At 40.8% G+C, this 23,063-nt stretch overlaps 2 protein-coding genes across 6 annotated transcripts in view; one reads left to right on the forward strand and one right to left on the reverse strand.

Moving 5' to 3' along the window:
* Positions 1-2,610: 2,610 nt before the first annotated feature.
* MOCS2 (molybdenum cofactor synthesis 2) lies at positions 2,611-21,802 on the forward strand. 5 transcript variants are annotated; one of them, XM_027520419.1, is made up of 8 exons: positions 2,647-2,715; positions 4,179-4,300; positions 5,479-5,623; positions 7,926-8,053; positions 8,642-8,792; positions 9,869-9,992; positions 11,852-11,957; positions 20,329-21,802. In XM_027520419.1, the coding sequence occupies exons 3-7, from the start codon at positions 5,526-5,528 to the stop codon at positions 11,918-11,920; spliced, it is 570 nt and encodes a 189-aa protein (XP_027376220.1). In that variant the 5' UTR covers positions 2,647-2,715; positions 4,179-4,300; positions 5,479-5,525; the 3' UTR covers positions 11,921-11,957; positions 20,329-21,802. The 5 variants fall into 5 exon arrangements, with proteins under 5 accessions (XP_027376219.1, XP_027376220.1, XP_027376222.1 ...); XM_027520421.1 differs by having other exon boundaries at positions 20,639-21,802; XM_027520422.1 differs by lacking the exon at positions 20,329-21,802 and adding an exon at positions 14,484-15,011.
* ITGA2 (integrin subunit alpha 2) overlaps positions 18,347-23,063 on the reverse strand; it is a 108,573-nt gene continuing 103,856 nt past the window's right edge. Inside the window, exons 29-30 of the mRNA XM_027520417.1 lie at positions 22,606-22,722; positions 18,347-22,175 (exon numbers count right to left, since the gene is read on the reverse strand). Of these exons, the coding sequence (XP_027376218.1) occupies positions 22,095-22,175; positions 22,606-22,722 (198 nt within the window). The 3' untranslated portion in view covers positions 18,347-22,094. The remainder of the gene's footprint in view (positions 22,176-22,605; positions 22,723-23,063) is intronic.

Raw genomic sequence — 23,063 nt, forward strand, 5'->3', positions numbered from 1 at the left:
AAGCTCCATGATGCAAGGACCTTATTCTTACAGCTCACAGATGTATGCCCAGAGCCTAAATAACAACAAGAGCACAAAATAACACAAAGAGCACTCAATAAATTTATTACTGTTAAAAATTAAGCAACACAGAAATTTACAAGAGGAAGCAAAAGTATTTTTTATATTATCCACAATTCTACTACCCAGATACGGTAACTGTTATCTGGTGAATGTTATTCCATCCCTTTTCTTTGGGCATTAAAGATATATATATATATATATATATATATATATATGATACTATATATCAATTTTCTTTTTAGATTTTATTTTCACTTGTACTTTATTTACAACAAAATAACTGAAGTGAAACTAAAGGAATTAAAAATCATCAGAATATTTACTTATAAGACATAGTCACCCCTAACATAGCCTTCTAAACTTAACAAGATTGTGAGAGCTATTAAGCATCTTGAATCAATGTTTTGTTGACTACATGTTCCAATTTGGGGGCAGTTTCTATTTTTTAACAAAATATTCTGATGTCATTTACATTTAATTCCATAATCCCACAGTTGTTTTTGGTTTATATTTAAATGGATTAAAATCTCACCTCCAGTTTTTTTTTTTTTTTTTTACCATTAACTTCCTTAACACTGAGTTTTAAAGTTTGACTACCCTCTTGATTGACTGGATTTCTGCCCAAGGAGATTTTTAAAGAGCTGTTGTTATCTGAGGTATTGTGCTTTTTGAGCTTTTGTGAGTTTAGGAGTGTCAATTTGTATTTTATCAACACCAGCTTGACTGTATGTAATATTTTGGGTCATACTTTGCTCTCAGGCTTTTTTAGATATTGCACACCACCATCCTCTGGCATCAGATGTTTCAGACAGTCCTGAGGTCATTGTCATCACTCCCTTATTTTTCTACCTGGATGTGAATATAATTCTTTATACTTGTTTAGTTAAGTTGTTTAGCAACTTTGCCAGAATATACCTTGGTGTTGTTGCTGTTTAGTCGCTCAATCATGTTTGACTCTTTTGTAGTCCCATGAACTGTAGCCCGCCAGGCTTCTGTCCATGGGATTTTCCAGGCAAAAGTACTGGAGTGGGTTGCCATATCCTTCTCCAGGGGATTTTCCCAGCCCACGGATGGTACCTGGGCTTCCCTTGTAGCTAAGTCAGTAAAGAATCTGCCTGCAATTCAGGGGACTTGGATTCAATCACTGGGTTGTTAAGATCTTCCGGAGAAGGAAATGGCAACGCACTCCAGTATTAGTGCCTGGAGAATCCCATGAACAGAGAAGCCTGGCAGGCTATAGTCCATGGGGTCACAAGAGTTGGACATGACTTAGCGCCTAAACTACCACCAGGGATGGTACCTACGTCTCCTGTGTCTCCTGAGCATTGGCAGACCTATTCTTGACCATTGTGCCACTGGGAACACCCCCACCTTAGTGTTACTCCTTGTCAATTTCTCTGTCCGTGGGCTACTACTTGATAAATCCAGTCTCATTTCCCACTACTTCCTTGCAGGAGCCACACCTACTTTGCCAACTTTTTGCCCTTCTGTGACGTCATATGCTGCTTTATATCCCTCTGGCTTGGCAAAGGCTAGTAAAATTTCCTCATCCCTAGTCCCACCCTGCCCTTTGCTGCCGATCCTTAAAGCAGATTTAGCTCAAGCATCTCTCTCCTCCAAGAAGACTTCGTAGACCACACTCCTCAGGTGACCAGCCTCTATCCCCCGCCTCCATTCCCACGAAATGAACATGTAACTCTAGTATATTCTATTCGGGGCACTGAGCTACCATCACTGGTTCATGACCGTTTCACATCCAGGACTGTGAGCTGCAAGCAGAGGGCCGCCTCGTTTATACTCACGTAACTACATAACTACCCAATTTAAAAGAATTCTTGGTGGTAAAAAGTTGGAGATGGTAGAGGAGTGCGCGGACAAATCACTAAGCAGATAGTAAACTACTCAGAAAAAGTATAAATGTATACAGGTCAAATGCCTTAAGCATCTAATGAACAGTAATTACAAACCGGAAGGTGCTGCTGCTGCTGCTAAGTCGCATCAGTCGTGTCTGACTCTGTGCGACCCCATAGACGACAGCCCACCAGGCTCCTCTGTCCCTGGGATTCTCCAGGCAAGAACACTGGAGTGGGCTGCCATTTCCTTCTCCAATGCATAAAAGTGAAAGTTAAGTCACTCAGTCGTGTCCGGCTCTTCGAGACCCCGTGGACTGTAGCCTACCAGGCTCCTCCGTCCATGGGATTTTCCAGGCAAGAGTACTGGAGTGGGTTGCCATTGCTTCACCAGAAGGCGGGGGTAGGTAAAAACTGTGAAAGAGAAGCCTGCAGGTGAGCGAGCGGAAAAGCAGTTTCCGTAACGGAGGAGGCAGGTGTCCAGGAGAGTCCAGGATCGGCTCTCCTGTACCTCGGCGCCTCGTCTGAGGATAAAGGCACGCGTGGTCAGCCTTTTACCCGTTGAATGACAGCCACCTCTCGCCCACCAACGCGACCCATCCGCGACCGAACACCCAACTCCAGGGAACCGCGGCGCAAACTCAGCTAGGTAAACAGCGGGGCGGAACCAGCTCTGCGCGTGCTGCGTAGGGGCGGAAGGGGCCGGCAGGTTGCGCCTGCGCGCTGCGCCACTTGGCGCCTCCGCTTCCGCGGCCGGGATAGCGGGCGAGACGTTCCTGGCGGGATGGTCCCCCGGTGCCAGGTAAGGGTGGGAAGTCTTCCCGAATGTGTCCGCTTTTTCCTCCACAGAAGCAGCCCTGCTCAGTCAGACCCCGGAGACTGTCACCGCGGTGGTGGCCCCTCCCGGTTTCGGAGGCTTTGCTGTGGCCTCCCCAAAGAAAGTCAAGTCGATATCCGCGAACGCTAGTTATGCGGGTGACGGCCCAGAAGACCAGCTGGTTCCTAAACGCTTCTCAGATTATTCTTTCCTAAGAAGACAAGTTTTCAATTTAAAAAGAAATGCTCTTAACTAAGAATTCTTAGGTGAAAGCGCTGCATCTGTGCATTGGCCAACCGTTGATTATTTGCAGATCTCTGCTTGTTTCGTGGTTTCCCTAGTGACTCAGCGGTAAAATAAATAAATAAATAATCCACCTGCAGTGCAGGAGCCTCAGGAGATGGGGGTTCGATCCCTGGGTCGGAAAGATCCCCTGGAGAAGGGCACGGCAACCCACTTAAGTGTTCTTGTCTGGAGAATCCCATGGACAGAGGAGCCTGGTGGGCTGCAGTCCACAGGGTCGCAGAGTCGGATACGACTGAAGTGACTTAGCACTCACGCACGCTTGTTTCGTAGAGAATGATTTGCTCCGAGTGATAGGTGGGTTATTTTACTTGGGCGGATCCCTTGGATACCAGGCTGTCTTACATAGGTTTGTCCTAGGGAATACCGGTTTATCCTGTGTTTCAGACCCATCTGCTTTTGTAACTATCAGGGTTTGTATGTTTCGTAACATAATTCCGGACAGCTGGGTTCAATGTAATGTAGACTGGAATCGAAGGTCATATGACAACCGTGAAAGACGTGTCTTTCACTTATTTGGTCATTTATTTGTGTAATTCATCTCTTGACTCAGACATTTGTTCACTGCCTAAGTGCTTATAAAAGGTGCTATGCTGCTGCTGCTAAGTTGCTTCAGTCGTGTCCGACTCTGTGCGACCCCACAGACGGCAGCCCACCAGGCTCCCCATCCCTGGGATTCTCCAAGCAAGAACACTGGAGTGGGTTGCCATTTCCTTCTCCAATGCATGAAAGTGAAAGTGAAGTCTTGTCTGACTCTTAGCGACCCCATGGATTGCAGCCCACCAGGCTCCTCCGTCCACAGGATTTTCCAGGCAAGAGTACTGGAGTGGGGTGCTATTGCCTATAATTTTATGTAAATTAAAGGCCAACTTCATGGTTTCTAAGAAGATATTGTTAGAGGTTTAGTCGTGCCACGCGTACATTTATAAAGCTAAAAAGCATCTGAAAGTCTGAATTATACTTAGAAAGCCTACATTTTTTTCAAAATTGTGGATATAATGAAATTTTTATGGGCATTTTAATTTTCTCTAACTTATCAAAAGTGTCTTTGATTAAAGTAATGCGTTTGAAAAACAAAACCCCACGTTGAGAGTCAGAAAAGGGCTATGAGTTGTTACTGTTAAATATGTTTTCTTTCTTTTCAGGTGGAAGTGTTGTATTTTGCAAAAAGCGCTGAAATAGCAGGAATTCGCTCTGAGACCATTTCTGTGCCGCAAGAAATAAAAGCATTGCAGCTGTGGAATGAGATAGAAACACGCCATCCAGGGTACTTAAAAATTTGTAGAATGTATATGATAAGCACTTTTTAATATTTAAAAATGCATGAGTAAATGATAAAAGTAAGAAGTTAATGTTGATTTCCATGTTTAATGTCAAAAGTATCATTAGCTGTATTTTTTCTGAAAACTTATAGTATTTAAAAATAAACAGTTCCTTAAGAAAAGTTTTATATTTTACTTAAAAAACACAGTGAGCTGAGATACTCCGAAAGAGACATGACTATATTAGCTTTTTTAATTTACATAATACTGAAAATTTAGATTTTGCATTTTTATAGCATTAAATGAAATTGTTACAAATTCTGTTAAAATGTGTGCTTTAAATTTTTATGTCCCACCCCTTCTTTAGAGAACTCAAGATAGAAATTTTTAAGACCGAAAGAAAAATGAAAGATAAGAAACGGTAGCTGCTGCTGAATTTGCATTTTTGCAACACTTGATTTATTTTTTTTCTGATTCTTGAAAATTGTCTGATTTTACTGCTCTTGTTCCTACCTCAGATGAGTCTTCTTTGGAACAAAGTACAAAATTGGCTCACCTGAACGTGTTCCAGGAATACTGAGTGTCACTTAAATCCTTGTAGATGTTTAACTTGGAAGCTTTGGTGCTGTGTAGCAGACAGTCCACAATGTATGTTCCAAAAGAAAACTATTCCTTCTTGATTTCATATCTTTTTAAGTTCTTAAAGTGCCCTGATAATCAACGGCAGTGGTTGGGCCTCTGTCCTACTTTACCTTTCACCTGGCTGAGAGGCACTTGGTATTTTGCAGCCTTACAGGGTATACTTGGCATACTTGTTTCCTTAGATGGAAAGCTCCTGGGGAGGGCATGCACTGATAAATTTTTTTTTTTTTAACTTGGTCTGAATGTTGTCTCCAGTTTAGTGTGGTTTTTTGTTTGTTTGTTTGTTTCTTTAATTGCCTAAGACACCCAACATCCAGTAAAGAGTTGTTAGCAATTTACTGCATTCGTCATGGTGAATAAGTATGTTCTTCAGTGGATACATACTTTCTCTGCAAAATATGAGTGAGTTTAATTAGTCATTTTGTAGAGGATGCTTCATAAAATAGTATTTATGTAATTTTAATTGCAGCTGAGGAGATTTAGGATCTAACAGCTAATAGGCTAATAATTGATAGGTCTAATTATACTTTTTGTCCTTCAGATTGGCTGATGTCAGAAATCAAGTGATATTTGCTGTTCGTCAAGAATATGTCGAGCTTGGAGATCAGCTCCTCCTGCTTCAATCAGGAGACGAAATTGCCGTTATCCCTCCCATTAGTGGAGGGTAATACTTTTGAGCCACCTGGGTATGTGAGAGTTTTTTTCTTAACCAGTGTTGTGGAGCAGGATCATACAGATAATAACCTGTATATTGTTTACTTTATACTCTTTGTAAGACTGCCTGCACCAGCTCTTTATTGGTGCAGGTGGACTTACAAATGCCTATCATCTTTGCAGTTGAATGTCATTTTGATATGTTCACTCTATTGATTTAACATGGTTCAGTTGAGCTTTTATTTTGTGTGGAGCACAGTACCAGACACTGGTGTTTTAATATTCCTATTTTGCAGAAGGGAAAACCGAAAAGAAGTTAAAAAAACTTGTCATGGTCACATAGCTAATAAGTGGGAGAGCCAACATTTGAAGTCAGATTATTGGACTTTCTGGGTACTTTTCCACAAATAATGCTTATTAATACTGGATAATAGCTTTCCTCATTACAGAGAAATGGAGAAAAATTGCGTAGCTGGAAAGTAAGAATATTTCTCTTCCTAAGGAAAAAAAAAGCTTGCCATTTTCCAGGTACAAAAAGACAGCTTTATTGTTATAATTGTATTGCAAATGGCTCTAGGACCCATGTCATCTTTCTACTACATAAAAATGAGGTCCATGTCTGAGTATGATAATGTGTAAGAACCTTGCTTAGTATAATGTGGAGAGGCAAACAGAATGAGGCTTAATTTGTCAACTGAGAAATAAATAATGTAGAAATTAATAGACATCCCTAATTGTAAGTTAGGAATGAAAGAAAACTTTCTTAATTTGATAGTGGTTTTATTTCAAAGTCAAGAGTAAGTATCATCCTAGACGGCAAAACTTTGGTTGCATTAAAGGAAAAAACAAGCCATGAATGCCTGTTTCTTTCTCTCATTTTTTCTCTCCACTCTCCTGGAGGACAGTCCCCCAAAAAGTGAAGAATAAATATTGCAAAGCAAATCACCTGGCAAGATCTTCTATTTAGAAAAAATACTATTCTTTGTTAGATATGTATCTCAATTTGATTTGAAAACTGTAGCCACCATATCACCACCATGGTTATAGAAGAATGCTGCTTTTTGAGTTTGGAATTTATTCAGAAAACAACCGCCTGCCATTGAAGGTGTGTGTGTGCGTGTGATGATTAGAGCTGTCCTTTGAGAAGACTAGGAAGATACTCAGCAGCAGTGTGTATTATTTGAATGTGTTTGGCAAGATTTCTAACATGCAGTTTTAGAATCTGTGTTCTTATAGAATCAAGTTATGGGACTCAGTGTGGTCTGAAGTTCATAGATGTTTGGGTTACCTATATCATATTGCAAGAAAAAGTGGAAAAAACTCAGGTGGCACGTGCAGGAGGTTGAAACATCCTGAAATCTCGTAGCATCAGAATAATCCAGTAGGTTTTTTTTTTCTCTTCAGTAGTGTGATCATAAATATCCTCATAAGTACCCCTTCCCCAACCCCCATGCTTTGTCTCAGAACCCTGTTTGTTTCTATAAGTTATCCCTGTTTGTAGTTCCTATTTCCTGCTTTGTTCCTCCTCCAGCATAAGTGCCCTGAGTACAGGAGCCAGGTCTTTTGTCCCCCAGCCAATATCCAATCTCTGACACTTAGTGAGTATGTAATAAATCCTTAATGGATGAAATGAAATATATGGCAAAGGACCTATAGCATCTGATGAATAGGCCTTCAGTTCATTCCCTTGTTTCCTCAGTTACTTAACTGGGTTGTGCCTGATTATGAAATGAACCCAGTTCCTGTGGCATCTCCGTCATTTCTGCTTGCTCTCCTGTTTGGATAAAGAAAAAGCCAGTACTGAGTGTACTGCTTGGTAACATAGTGGTTTAGAGGTGATGTGCCTGTGGATGAAGGAGGTAAGAGTAGCAGTTCTAGAATGGGGAATATTTCGACCAATGAGATAGATTACCTTTTAAGTGATGATGTTAATGGTAAACTTCTTATAACATGCTTGATTCATTAGGGGTATTTGTAAATTACTGAGTTCTGCTAAACTTTTACATTTATTTTTATCATCATATTTCAAATCATGCCTCCTAACATATCTAAGAGTCACAAAGAGTTGGACATGACTGAGTGACTGAATTGAACATTTCTAATGTAGAAAAAACTATAAATTGAAATACAGCCAATAAATTGGTGTTTTGACTCTAGTACCTATATTAAGGTTTGCTATGCATGCTAAGTTGCTTCAGTTGTGTTCGACTCTGTGTGACCCTATGGACAGCAGCCCACCAGGCTCCTCTGTCCATGGGATTCTCTAGGCAAGAATACTGGAGTGGGTTGCCATTTCCTTCTCCATATTAAGGTTTAGTAATATCTTATTTCTAGAAAAGATATGAATGAAGTTGAAGAGAAATCTAAAGATATAATAAAATTCACATCTGAGAAACTTTCAGTAGATGATGTCTCACAGCTGGTGATTTCTCCACTCTGTGGCGCAATATCCCTATTTGTAGGTGAGTTTTAATTTTCATAGTGTCTATTGACTGTACGAGACGGTTGAAGTTAGCAAGTGTTTCTCCTATTCGAGTGTTAATAGTCAGAGGATTTTAAGATTCTGAGCAGTAAGCCGAGATTACCCATGGTGGTGACTAGAAATTTTTAGTTCTTACTTTGCTTTAATAATCTTTAAATTAACCTGTGTTTAAAGACAAAAAAAAAAAAAGTAGAATAAAAAACATTATTAATAGAGAATTCTGTGTTTTCCAGATATTGAGGGGAAAAAATGGTGATGATAATAATGATAATCCTGGGAGCATGATGTTTGCAAGTGTCAAATCTTTGTTCTTAGAAAGGGAATATATACTGGTTTGTCTTTTGAGTATTTTCAGTAAACCTGGCTAATCAGTGTCATTTTATTTCCTCATCTTTGTGATAATTATCTTTTGATTTTCTAATCAAGTCTTCATGTTTAGAAATTTTCAAAGTAATTTTTACACAAACTGGTATGCAATTAAAAAATAACCCCCTCCTTTTTTTTTTTAATTAGTGTGGCTATTTCAACTATAAGGAGAAGCCTTATTTTGTAATTTTTTTTTTTTTAGGGACTACAAGGAATAATTTCGAAGGGAAAAAAGTCATTAGCTTAGAGTATGAAGCATATCTACCAATGGCAGAAAATGAGATAAGAAAAATTTGTAGTGACATGAGACAGAAATGGCCAGTCAGACACATAGCAGTGTTTCATCGACTTGGGTATGATCTCCTTTATCAGTTTAAAAGATTAAGCGTGGTTGTTCTCCACCTTTGTACTAATTCTGATTCTGAGATCTTTCACTGGCATCCTGTATTACCTTGAGAGGGAGGTTCATGTATCATTCTGAGGGACTGTGCCTTTAAGGGCTGCTTGTTATATTGTAACATTTGGAGAGTAGTAGTGGTAGATGCTGTAACAAAGTCCAAATGTGCAAGACTCTCAGGCCCTGTGCCCAGCTGTTTTGTAGTCTGGACTTTGTTTATATGACAGTCTAAGATTTTTTTGATGTAAAAGCCTCTTGAGGTCATGAAATTAGTTCATCTTTTTATATCTCTGAGAAGAGTAGAATTCGAGGCTTTGTAAAGAACCCAGCAGTGGGACTAAATCTATCATCTACTATATTTTTTAATACTGTTATCAATTCTGTTATTTACTGTTTTTTGCTATTCAGTATTTTAAATTCTGTGTTATATTCATCATGCGATTGCTTTGTATTTCTAGACATTACCTGACCTGTGCCTTGTTTATTTGAATCAGATACTTGAATCAGTGAGGTCTCTTTCTTCTTGGTGCCCATCAAATAAATCTAGTGGATACATGCTAACAAGTTGGTCACAGCTTTGGCTTCTGCTAAATGCAACTGAGATGAATTACTGTTTTCTAACTAAATGGGATGTTTAGGTAAAATAGAACTGGATATTTAGTTCTGTGTGTTGTGCTCAGTGGCTTCAGTTGTATCTGACTCTTTGCGGCCCCATGGACGGTAGCCTACCAGGCTCCTCTGTCCATGGGGATTCTCCAGGCTAGAATACTGAAGTGGGTTGCCATTTCCTGTTCCAGGGGATCTTCCCAATCCAGGAATTGAAACCTCTCTCTCCTGTGTCTCGTACTTTGGTAGGCAGTTTCTTTACCACTGAGCCTTTACCATTCTTTACCGCCGAAGCTCAGATATTTAGTTCTAGGAATTAAACGTTCGCTGGATTTCAGTGGAATTTTTTTTTTTTTTTTCATGTGTCGATTCTTTAACATGCAGCTTCAGAGGAGATGATGAATTTTTGTCTTCATTTTGTTAAAGCTTGGTTCCAGTGACAGAAGCAAGCGTTATCATTGCTGTGTCCTCAGCCCACAGGGCTGCATCCCTTGAAGCTGTGAGCTATGCCATTGATGCTTTAAAAGCCAGGGTGCCCATATGGAAAAAGGTAAGTTAGAAAAATACCTACCTTTCTCTCTGGACATGATTTTTTCTTAGGAATTTTTAAAGGACAAAGAAAAAGAGTACATAGAGTATATATTCATGGGCCTTCCCTGACTTTATAGGATCTTGTTTTCTTTTATCTATGAAATAGGGTGTTTATGTAATAATCTTCTTTCCAAGCATGAAAAATACATGCCTCAAATAATGCATGACTGGGAGAAGACCTCAGCAAGTGGTAGCAGTTAGAATTCCTAGTCTGGAATGTTCCAGTGGCTCATATGTGCAGTAGTATCCCTTGGAATTGAATTCCCTTGAGTTAGAGGGTCTTTCCTTTGGAGAGCAGGAATCATGCATGGCTATTTAGGCAATGGCTAAAATAGAGATTTCTCAAGGCAAAAGAACTGTCTCCTAGAATGCCTTCATTTCAGGGGAAAAAAAAAGGATATTGCCTCTGTGGAGAAAATGCAGAGTGGATTTAAAGACCTAAGTTAGAAAGTCTAGCTTGTTTTCGGTCCATACATCAAACCCATCAATAAAAGCAAACAGTTCCCTTCTTAGAGCATCCTGAAGAGATGAAAAGGCCCAGCTCCCTGATTTCTCCCCTGGTATAGTTACCTCAACAGTGGGAACTCAGAACTCTGAGACACATGTAATTCCACTTGAGAGCCTCAAATTGCCCACGGCTCGTGGCTGAATGCAAAGCTGAGGAATGCATTCACTGCCCAGTAGAGCAGGGCTCGGAGTGAAGGACCAGAGGGCGAGTCCTTCTAGGAGCCTCCTGCTTCAGTCAGTGCTGAGATGAGTTAGTTGGACTCTGAACCACCGCTTATGAAATTTAGTGACCCATATTTTCTGAATTAAAACTGAAACCCATTGTTATAAGGGGATACTTAAGAACTAGAAGATAGCGTGTGTGAAAGGAATCTGTCCTAGTGAAGCTCAGGTATCTGGTTGCTTGGCTGTGAGCAAGGCTGCCGCCATTTTGATAGACCATGAGACAGGCCCCTGGAGCGAGCAAGGTAGAAAGAGCCTTCCAGAATGAATTGTGAGCCTGGCTGAAAGAGCTTTCTTTACCTGGGAGGAAAGAATAGTGAGCCAGCTGACAAAGTAGAGAGAGCAGGAGATGGGATGTTGAGGACAAGCTGGGCTTTCTGTTTGCTTCTCTGTCTGTAGAAGGTGAGAGGGTGTCCATAAAATGGAAAAACCTGAACTTTGTGGCCAACATGATAGAATCTGATTAGAGAGAGAAGAATACGTGATATTCTTATTCCTCTTCTGTCCCCAAATTGTCTACATTCCAGTCTGGTTCTGGTTCCAGCCTGTGCTTTGAGATTGTCTGTGACGTAGGCAAGAGGGTGGTGGGTAGGGCAGGCACTTACAGAGCACTTGTCACCAGCATGTAGCTCAGACCTGTTTAGGAACCTCCATGGTGGTCTCTTTAATTTCAGAGCTAATGGAAACATCCCTTCTGCCTTTGGAAAAGCATGTTTAGAAATGTGGAAGTAGCAGGTGTGTCTGATAGAACAAAGTGTTTAAAGACCTTCTGTCTTCCCGACGTAACTTTGCCCAGGCTACTGCCCATCGTGGTCCCGAGTAGATTTCGTAGTTTATTCTTCTCGATGTTGGCACCTTGCCTTGTTAAGGCTTCTTGTCTGTTGTTTCTCCTACTGGACTGAATCCTTGAGTGTAGGAAGCATGTTTGGTTATTTTTTTGCTGTCAGTGCCTTACGCAAATGTCCATTGGATTGTTAAAAGAAGAGCACATTTAAATAGTTGTGATACTCATTTGCCTGATTTATTCCAGTGTATTTGCATGTATTAAAATGCTCTCTTTTGAATTCTCCTTATGGTTCTGTTTTTTAGGAAATCTATGAAGAATCATCATCATCTTGGAAAAGAAACAAAGAATGCTTTTGGGCAACCAGTGATTAAACCACTTAGGTTTTTAGAGCCCTAAAATTTAAACTAGGTAAATTCTTATCTTTGATCATATTTCCATTCTTCTTCTCTAGAAGATAGTTTAATGAAGCTGATCTCTTATGTTATACCAGTGGAACAAAAGAGAGGAGAAAAGAAAGCAAAATAAATGAGTGTTTAGGATGAGGGCTTATATGGGAACTAGAAACAGAGGAAAGAAAGGCTTTAGGGAGAAAAATGGAAGAATAATTTGAATGTGAGGAGTGATGCCTGTGGGTGGACAAACAGTTCTATGACTGAGTTCCAGTTGTAATTTGACTCACACTGAGGGGTCGCCCCTCATCAGTGACTATCTCAGGCTGCCCCCTCTGTCCGCCTCCTACCCCCAGCATCCTGACCCCACCCCCCTGCCCCTATGCCCAGCGATATTGTTGTCAGGGATGCATTTTGGGAATGTTGGCAGAACTGAAAGTTATAAAAAGTCCTTATCAGATACTCTTGATATATTTTTAGAATTTATATATTTTAAAAAATAAGCTAAGTACAATTTTATAAGTTTAAAGCAATATTTTCTTGTTTTTAAAAACTCAGTGATGATGCGTGTGTGCTCAGTCGCTTCATTTGTGTCCAACTCTTTGAGACCCTATCAGCTGTAGCCCACCAGGCTTCTCTGTCCATGAGATTTCCCAGACAAGTATACTTGAGTGGGTTGCCATTTCCTTCTCCAAGGACTCTTCCCGTCCCAGGGATTGAACCCACATCTCCTGCATTGGGAGGCGGGTTCTTTACCGCTGAGCCACTGGGGTAGCCTGATGATATGTAAGATATTTCATAATTATGAGGATTTCTTCTATTTCAGAATCTAGTATAATCTTATCATAATGCTTATTATATTTTGTTATTGTATCAGTATATAAATGAGCATAAAATTGTCAAGACAAACTAGCAAGGGTGTTTTGTGTTTTAATGTTAGAAGATTGTACTCACAACCAATTAAGAAGGAAAATTATACGATTATTTAGTAAAGCATTTTCAGATATCTTTTGAGCTTAAGCAGCATTGTTGTTAGTGAAGTCATTAATAAAGGTATGTTTTCTGCAAAATCTCATACTAAATAATGGTCCAGTTTTTGTTTGGTCAACCCATATATTACCTTGATAGATCTTAGTATATAATTTTCATATAGTTCTTTTTTTTTTAAACTGAAGTGTGATTTGCAATATTTGATTAGTTTTGGGTGTGCAGCATAATGATTTGGGGTTATTTTGCAGATTATATTCCATTATAAGTTATTGCAAGATTTTGGCGTAATTTCCTATGCTGCACAGTAAATCTTTGTTGCTTATCTGTTTTACGTGTAGTAGTTTGTATCTGTTAAGTCCACATTCCTCATTTGTCCTTCCCCTCATCCTCTCCCTTTTGGTAACCATGAGTTTGTTTTCTGGGTGTTTTTGTTTATATTTGGATTCATTTGTATTATTTTTTTAGATTCCACACGTAAGTGATATCATACAGCATTTATCTTTCTCTGACTTTTTTCACTAAGCATAATACTCCATTCATGTTGTAGCGAAGGATGGTTTTTGTGTGGTGAGCAATACTCCAGTGTGAGTGTGTCTCATCTTAAGTCATCTGTTGAGCTGCCTTCGTGTCTTGGCTGTTGTAAGTAGCGCTGCTACGAACACTGGGGTGCATGTGCCTTTCCAGATTAAGAGTTTCATGTTTTCCAGATATATACCCAGCAGTGGCATTACTTGATCATATGGTGCTTTTATTTTAGTTTTTTAAGGAACCTCCAAACTGTTTTCCGTAGTGGTTTCCCCATTGTACATGACCACCACCAGTGTGTGAGGATTCTTTTTCTCCCCATTCTCTTCAGTACTTATTTGTAGACTGACTGATGATAACCATTTTGACCAGTGTAAGGTGATAGACCTCATTGTGGTTTTGGTTTGCATTTCTCTAATAATTAGTGGTGTTGAGCATCTTTTCATGGGCCTTTTACCTATCTGTATGTCTTCTTTGGAAAAATGTCTGTCTGGGTCTTTTGTCCATTTTTTGATTGGGTGGTTTTTTTTTTTTTTATATTGTATGTGTGCTTAGTCACTCAGTCCTGTCTGACTCCCTGTGACCCCATGGACTGTAGCCCGCCAGGCTCCTCTGTCCCTGGGATTCTCCAGACAAGAATACTGGAGTGGGTTGCTATTCCCTTCTCCAGGGGATCTTCCCGACCCAGGGATCGAATCCGGGTCTCTTGCATTACAGGCAGATTCTTTACTGTCTGAGACACCAGGGAAGCCCCAAAAGTACAGTATTACAGTATAAGAGCTGGTAAACAGGAGCTGGCATCCAGTGAACAGGTAAGAAGAGTTACTGACTGGAAGAAGGAGAGGAAGTGGGAGATGGCAGAGCTGAAGGGTCGTCAGCGACAGGAGCTGGAGAGCAAGCTGCAGTTTCACTCACCCCTGACGTTGATGGCACAGGTTCTGGTTCCTTGCTGGCTGCAGATAGAATTATCTACCTTCTTGAAAAATGATCCAGTGATGCCTGAGTAGTAGCTCTCTTTTTCTCATCGTAGATGACATGGTAGCCCTGGATTGCATTCGGAACAGCTACTGCAGCCTTCGTGTACCGTTCTGTGTTCAGGGCTTGTGCCTCAAAAGCTGACAGTGCCTCCTCAAATACAGAAGAGCCCTTGCCTTTTCCTGTGTCGTGACTTTCCTCGGTCCTTCAGTTACTGCTTCTTCCTCTCTGTCCTCCCTCTGGGCCTCCAGGTCCACCAGGCCTTCATTACCAAGCTCCTCTTGTTGTACAGCAAGGAGTTCAGTGAAGTCATCCTACAAATACAGCTCTAGCTTCTCACTGAGTGTCACTGAGTCACTGAAGACCTCACTTTTGCATCCTCAAAAGCCCACAACTTGAAGGTTCCTTTGGAAGGGACTTAGAGTATATGTTCATATGAGGTCTATGTGGCTTTTGGAATTTTTCTACTCAGTTTCTTTAGAGGATCTTTATTGATAGTAATTATAAAAAGAACTGGCTCATTGGAAAAGACCCTGATGCTGGGGAAGATTGAAGGCAGGAGGAGAAGGGGATGACAGAGGATGAGATGGTTCAATGGCATCACTGACTCAATGGACACGAGTTTGAGCAAGCTCCGGGAGTTGGTGATGGAATGATGGACATGGAAGGCTGGTGTGCTGCAATCCATGGGGTTGCAAAGAGTCAGACATGACTGAGCGACTGAACTGAACTGATAACAAAGTACATGAAACATTCTCTAAGCATCTTTTTTTTTTTTTAAATCATATCTTCATTTTAAGTAGGTTTTGTTTAAATCAGGAACTCAGACTATTAAGCTTTTAAGTCTCCAGTGCAGACAGGTTAAGGAGTTAATCTGGGGCATGCTAAAATTGGGATGGAGCATCTGACAGTTTTCAGTGCATTGCACTGGACTTGAATCAGGTCGTCGTTGATCCCCACTTCTCTTAGGAGTGGCAGTTAATTGGTGAAATATTAAGGAGCTGGCATCACTCTGACATAGCCTTTCTATGTCTGTGACTTAACTGGCTAAGTAGAAGAGTAACTTAAAAAAACTGACCTTTAAATAGCTTGTAATGTTTAAAGTCACTTGGGGACTGTGGCTTTATTTGACAGCTTAGGAAGTTCATTTAAGAAGTAGGAAGCTGATTTCTTGTGTTTCAAGTGTTTTAACAGGTAGCAAAAGTGAAAGTTTTATCTTTGAGTGAAGGTAGCAGCAGATGTTCTAGTGAACTGTTTTGTGATTTTGTGGCTCTGCTTGTTCTTTACATATGCTGCTGAGTCACTATACTTTCAGTATGTTTTGAGAAGTAGTGAGTTAAGTTAAAAATTTGAGTCTTGATCTTAGATCTTGAATGAACCTATTGGACAATTGGAAAAGCAATTCCTATCGGATGCCTCTTGAATCCACTCATTTCTTTATTCTGCTGCATCTGTCATCCAAGCCACCACTCCCATTTCTCTTGGACTATTGCTGTGGCCTGGTGACAGTCCCCCTTCCTTCTCCTACTTTGGTCACTTGATCATCCTACTTGAACCTTCTGATAGGTAATCACACCCCAGAACCTCTGTCCTCACCATGACCGACAGCCTGCATGGCCCGGCTCCTGCCTCACTGCTGTCTCGTTCCAGGCTCCCTGCTTTGCTGTGGTGATTTGTGGCAGGCTCACTCTCCCCAAGGGTCCTCGCCTGCCCCTTTGCTAGGATGCCCTTCCTCCGGGTATTCCTTCAGTTGCTTCCTCACTTGCTCCTTGATGAAATGTACCTCTGCAGAGAGCCTGCTCCAACTACACTCTCTCAAACTGGATTCCTTGTTCCACTTTATACCCTACAGTGGCGCTTAGCGCGCTGTCTCAGGTGCTACATCTGTTAGTGTATCTCCATCACTAGACCATCAATTTCCTGAGACTGGGGACTTGTCTCTATCATCAGTGTCTAACCATAACATGCACGCAGGAGTGCTCAGAAGTTTTGTTGGCGTCAAGCACTGGAGTGAAGTGAAGTGAAAGTCGCTCAGTCCTGTCCAACTCTCTGCAACCCGGTGGACTATACAGTCCATGGAATTCTCCAGGCCAGAATACCGGAATGGTTAGCCTTTCCCTTCTTTGGGGGATATTCCCAACCCAGGGATCAAACCCAGGTGTCCTGCGTTGCAGGTGGATTCTTTACCAACTGAGCCACAAGGGAAGCCCAAGAACACTGGAGTGGGTAGCCTATCCCTTCTCCAGGGGATCTTCCCGACCCAGGAATTGAACTGGGGTCTCCCACATCGCAGGCGGATTCTTTACCAACTGAGCTATCAGGGAAGCCCATTAAGCACTTGAAGCCCATATTAAACACACCTGACGTGATGTGTGGTTGTAGTGCTTAGAGATGTGTAAAAGTACCTGGCATGACGAATGAAGTGGATAGGTGCAGCGAGCTTTTCTTCTCCACTTCCTTCCTCACTCCCATCCGTCTAGTAAAGGCCTCTTTACATTCCATGATTTGTGTGGTGTAGTTAGGCAGCTCACCCAGCAGAGGGTGGTAGAGCCAGGGCTATAGCAAGAGCAATTTGAGTGAGTTAGCTTTTTACTCTACTTGCACAGAATCAAAAATTTCAGATTTAATTAGTAGCCTTTTTCTTTTAATTAGGTTGGAGTGGTCCTCAGATGAAAATCAGCCCTTCTTTTTGAATAAGAAAAATTTCAGTCTTTAGTTGGTTATCTTTAAAATACTAAAGGGTTATGCTAGGATGAACCTCCAGGTGGTGCAGTGGTAAAAAATCCACCTGCCAATGTAGGAAATGCCAGAGACGTGGGTTTGATCCTTGGGTCGGGAAGATCTGGAGGAGGAAATGGCAACCCACTCCAGTATTCTTGCCTGGGAAATTCCATGGACTGAGGAGCCTGGCGGGCTACAGTCCACTGGGGTCGTAAAGAGTCACATACAACTAAGCGAATAAACACACGATAGAATGAGGATTATTTTTATGCTCTGTGTAGTTTTTCAAAGGTGATAAAGAATAAATGGATTATTTTTTAAAATACTGAAATATAAAAGTATGTTCTGATTTACAGAATGCTAGCTTTCATACAGGTAGCAGCATTTCCTAACCCACTGTGACAAAACAAAAATGAATGTTCTTTTTCTCCAAAGTTGTATTTTAATGTATGAAGCATATAAGATACACTTACTAGTGGTGGTTCTGCAGTCTGCTTTTGTCAAGTGCTTCACCAGAATTGAGATGGGTCGAATTGAGGGAGGTGTTGGGGGGGTGGTGGGAATCAGAGCTATTTGTGCACAGGTTGTGAAAGGCAGCACCTACCCCTCAGCCTTTGCATCAGTGTACCATCTATGCAGTGACAGCCAGTCTCTGAACCTGATATGTGTCTTGTTTTACAATTTCTTGTTTTACAATTTCAGCACATTCATTTCAGCTTATTTAATTCTTAAGAGTATGTAAATGCTCTATTAAAAAATTTTTTTAAACTATGCAGATGACTGCTCGTGTAGGCTGCAGTAGTTTTGACTCTTTTTTTCTGTTTCAGACACATGTTTCTTTCTAGAGATAAGTTGTGCTTTAGAGTGACGCTTCTCAAACTGTAGCATACTGCAAATCATCTGGTGATCTTATTAAACTTCCAGTTGGAATTCAGTTCTGCATGGCACCTGAGAGCTCCATTTTGTAACAGGCTCCAGGTGATGCAAATGCTGCCCGCCTGTCAACCACACTGAGGAGCAAGGCTTTACACCTCGTCTCTAAACTGCAGGCGGCTTGTTGCCTGCAGAACATCCTTGTGGCCACTGCTGTTATAAGTGGTGAGATACATCCTCACTCTTATAACTGAGTCTTGACTGACTGTTCTCAAGCACAGTGAGTGTACAAGATAAATACAGTGAGATCCATAAGTCATAAAGTTCAAATTCCAAAGTGAATAGCTTTATTTTCAAAATGATTTTAATGATATTCAGTAATGTGCTCTGTAAAGAGTAGTTTACATTTGAATAATACTCTTCTGTTTGATTCTCATACTTTAATATGAGAAAAGCTCTTAACTAATGTTGATTATTGCTCCAATTTGGTTGTTTCTTAGAAATCAAATGAACTGTGTGACACTTCATGTACAAACATGCATACATTCATTTTTATATTTTTGGTGGAGAGAAAAAAAGACAAAAACCAGTTAATCAAAACAGCAAATATTCTTAAAGATTTATACATTATGTATGAAGGAAACTATCCAAGACAATTTGTCTTTAAAAAATATACAATTTAGCATAGTTGTGCAATATATACATTTACATTTTGACTTTATCTGCCAAAATAAACCAGGTATGAAACCATTTTTTAATATTTACATAATGGCTACATTTTCATTCTTTAAGGTTCAAACAGTCAACATTTTGTTTCAGACACTGCCCCCATATATACTTTCTTCCCCTACATGGTTAGTCTTTCTAACTGATTAGAATGAGTGTGCATTAATGAGGGCATACTCCTGAAAGTCATGTATATGATTATTTTCTATGTGCAAACTGTATTAAAGATGGACCAGGGAGAGAAGTTTGAGGAATCCTGTTTAATGCTTATGATATCTTAATTTATGAGATTGTCATATATTAAGTTATAACTGTATATCAGAATAGATAACACTATAAAATTACACCTTTTATAATAACTACTTGTGTAATAACCATTAGGATAATCACTTGTGTGATTATGATAAATTGGTTTCCACTTTTTTTTCACAGTTAATAATGTTCACTATTTTATAAAAACACATCCAGTTAGGAATCTGTCCAGTTTCTCAGTTTGCTGCTGAAGTGAACGACGCACAAAATTCAAATTTCAATGCAGTTTCTTTAGACTGTTTTACTTTATTATTTTATAAAGCTTGTATGGCAGCCATGCATGAAGCAACTCAGTTCTTACCCCATTCTATACACACTGTCTATATACCATTTATGAAATGGAAACTTTAAGATGACATCTTTTAAGCCCTATATTCTACTTACTTTTAAAACAAAAGTATGGCTGAATAGGAATACAGAGCTTTTTTTTTTTTTTTTTAAACAATTTTTAAATATCTTGGATGACTCTTCAACCTTTGCTTAAAAGTGCTCAAGGAACACTACTCAGTGGCACCTCTGCCTTAGACCCGTTGTCTGGTGACAGAAGCTGTATATTTAGGCCACGTGCTCTCGTGCAGTGGTTCTCAGCTGGAGCGACTGTACCTTCCAGGAAGCGTCAGCCAGTGTCTGAGACATTTTTTGATTGCCACGAGGGGGAGAGGGTGCCTCTGATGCGGGTAGGTAGAGCTGTAGGCCGAGGCCAGGGATGCGGCTAAACATCCTACAATACACCGGACAGGCCCCCACCAGAAAGAGTTACCTGGCCCCAGTGTCTGTAGAGCCAGGGCTGAGAGACCCTACCCCAGCGAGATAAATGGCGCAGAGACGAGTGGCTGGCTTCTTAAGTTTGCAGTAATCCAGCTCCTTCATGGAAACAGTGCCTTCAAGGCCACTCATCTAAGGCGAGGCTCACCAGAGCTCACCAGCTGGCTGTGGGCATGTGACCTCTGTCTAGTGTTTATCTGAGGAAGCTTAGAGGCAGAATAAAGGAGGATGACATGCTGTAGTTCTTAGTATATTACTTTGAAGAACTAGTATACATATATATACAGCGGTTACCCAGTTTATTAAATAGTCTTTATCAACGTAATGACCAGTTTCCCCTCCGTTCTTTTTTTAAACACTCCTTGGAATGAAACAGTGTGAGTCCACACAGTTGTTACAAGAATTGGGCTCTAGCACATGTTAACTAGAGAATACAATGTCATTTTTGTTACAAACCCCTGACATTTTTTTGCCAATTGTTTCTTTTCCCTTTGTTTCGTCAGACGCAAAATGAATCCCGGAACTGTGCAGACAGCCCTGCGCCACCATCAGAGACACGCACGCGGGCACGTGCCTGCTTTCCTGACTTCCGAGTCACATTCTGGGAGGATTGTCTATTTGTGTTATAAGAAACCCAGACAATGGGTTTTTAAAAGTTGAAAGTGTCACTACTGAGCTCTACCCCAGTGCCCCCCATTTTATAACGAGGACGCTGAAGTTTCAGGGCCTGAGCGACTTGTCTGAAGCTTTAAGTATGTATTTTCTGACAGAAAATAGTCCCCACAGCCTTTGCCTCTGCGCTTTCTCTCTCAGGCCTGCCTAGAGGATGAACCTAGAAACTAACAGAGAAAAGAAGGTGCAGCGGAGGAATGGATGGTGTTCCACAAGGTGGCCCGTTTACATCATAAGGACCTGGACCCTTGTTAAAATACAGGTCATCAGGCTTCATCCCAATTTGATGACTAAATAAGATTATCAGGAATTGGGGCCTGAGACTCTCTGGTGAGCAAACTCCCAGGTTAAAGTCATTATTCTGGAAATGTAAGTTCTCCAGAACCAAGCACAGTAGGTGCTTACTAGGTGGTTTCTAAGGTCTTGTAATTTCCTGCAAATTCCTGAGATTATTTATATTTTACCTTGTTTACCCTGCCTGAAATATCAACAATTAGAAGTTCACTTGGACTTAATTTTTCTTACATGTTTAGCCAACTGAAAACAGCTCCCTGAAGTTAAGGGGATTATACAGTAACTCACGCAAGTGTGGGAAGTGGAACGGATAACTTCCTCCTCACACCTGGGGAAGAGCCCCTGCCCTGGGAGTGGAGGTTTGGACAAGAGTCCCAGGAGGGTGGAAAACTCCAGACTCCTGGAGAGGAAGGTGGGCAGCTGCAGGCTTGCAGAATATGAGGCACCAGGACATGGGAGAGGTTCATTGTGGAAGCAGAAAGGATTCCAAAGCAATTACTCAAATTTCAAAAATTGACAAGGTGCCAGCCAGGTCAGCCAGTTTTCATCCTAAAGGAGAAAGGAAATGTCTTCCTTCTTCCCAGCGGGGACTCCAGCAGACAAGATTTTACTATAAATGTTATAGATGCTAAACAAAAGTTAGTGCTGTGGCCTCTAAACCCTTTAGGCCCCTAACCCTCCACCACTTAAGAGGAGATTCCGTCTGCAGGAGGCTCCTACCAGTCATCAAGCATGTTTTGATAAGCACATCATCACAAGAAACGGGACCCTGGGAAACAGCTGTGGGCTGACAACAGCAAGTTTTACCTCATTTATAAACAAAATTATCACTGAAAATATCCTCTGTGGCAACTTTGGACAAGCAGCAAAAGTTGACCTGTTTTTTTCCCCCAACAGTATCAAAATCCAAGTTAATGATGTATCTACACCTACTACTTCCACTTGTTTAAAAACAGTCGTTTTAAATAATTGGGTTCCCCCGCCCCCAAAGGTTGTATTTTTCTCTTAAGACTTTTCCTGTTTGGAAACATGTCATGCTTCAGATACAATGTACATGATAATGTACTCTGGACCAGCCAGCGGTAAAGAGCACTTTTTCCTCCATATAAAATAAGTCTTTTACCCTTTGTACCCCTGCCCTCCCAATCCCCTCACAATTTCTTTCCAAACTGACCTGCAGTTCTGTTTTAATTATTACATTATTAAGTTACCCTGGTATTAAAAAAAAAAAACCATTCATGTGAATAGTAACCTCTGGCTGTACTGCTGCTGCTACCCACTCTGGTGGGAGCTGCTGGGTGATTCAGCTGTTGAGTTCTGTGGTCTCATCGGTTTCATCTGGATTTTTGGCCATTTTTTCATATTTTCTTTTGAAGAATCCAAGCTGTAAGATGATGTAAAAATGTTACCACTTGTGGCTAATTTTGTATAAGACCCAGACCCAAGCCCTGGCCCCCAGAGAGCGGGGTGCTCCAGAGAGGTGGCTGTGCAGAATACTGACCTAGCATCAGCCCTTCAACGAGGAGATTGATATCCAGAGTTGAATGAATTGCATAAAGTTAAAAATTTCAGGGTCTACTTATTTGCAGCTGAACAAAACATTCAGGGTCAGCACGAAAGGAGGGTTGGGGGAAAGGGATCAAGACCACTGGAGATAAAATCCTTACTGATTGTTTTCAAAAACATGAGTGAGAATTTGCAAGCTAACTTGCATTTACTTTTTTCTTACAATATAAAATGTAGGGTTGCTCTGTAATAGGGAAATTGGCAGAGGTCTTTAGGACCCTCATTTTAAAATACGAAACAGTTCTTACCTTCCATAAAATTGCAACTAGAGCTAATAGCAAAAGGATTCCAGCGATTACACTTCCTACTATCACTCCAGTCGGTACTTCAACTTTCTCATGGGGTTTCATTATCGTAAGGGGAATCTGTAAGTGTATATACAAAACAATTGTTAATTTTAGCACTAGGAAAAAAGTAAGATGGTCTAGTCAAATCCTCTAATCTTAAAAGTGATGCTCTAGAAAGGGGATGTGATTTCCTCACGATCACAATCCTTAGTTAAACACTGTGAAGTAGAATCTCGAAATGCGCCTGCAAATACAAGGCAAGGCAGCATGCAAGTCTTCCCCTTTTCTTCCTTTAAATGCATCAGTGCTTAGCAGGCATGTCATCTCTGACGATCTCAGATGCTTTAATCATTTATGAAATGGGAACTTCAGTTTCTGACACCCACTCAAGTGAAAGCATTTGGAACCCAGTCTTGGGG

Source organism: Bos indicus x Bos taurus, chromosome 20, assembly GCF_003369695.1.
Source record: "Bos indicus x Bos taurus breed Angus x Brahman F1 hybrid chromosome 20, Bos_hybrid_MaternalHap_v2.0, whole genome shotgun sequence".
NCBI lineage: Eukaryota > Metazoa > Chordata > Mammalia > Artiodactyla > Bovidae > Bos > Bos indicus x Bos taurus.

Coding starts and splice junctions, on each gene's coding strand:
- MOCS2 (XM_027520418.1), top strand. CDS start 5,526: ATGTCGAGCTTGGAGATCAGCTCCTCCTGCTTCAATCAGGAGACGAAA. Junction 8,793..9,868: donor GCAGTGTTTCATCGACTTGG/GTATGATCTCCT, acceptor ATTTTGTTAAAG/CTTGGTTCCAGTGACAGAAG. Junction 9,993..11,851: donor GGGTGCCCATATGGAAAAAG/GTAAGTTAGAAA, acceptor TCTGTTTTTTAG/GAAATCTATGAAGAATCATC.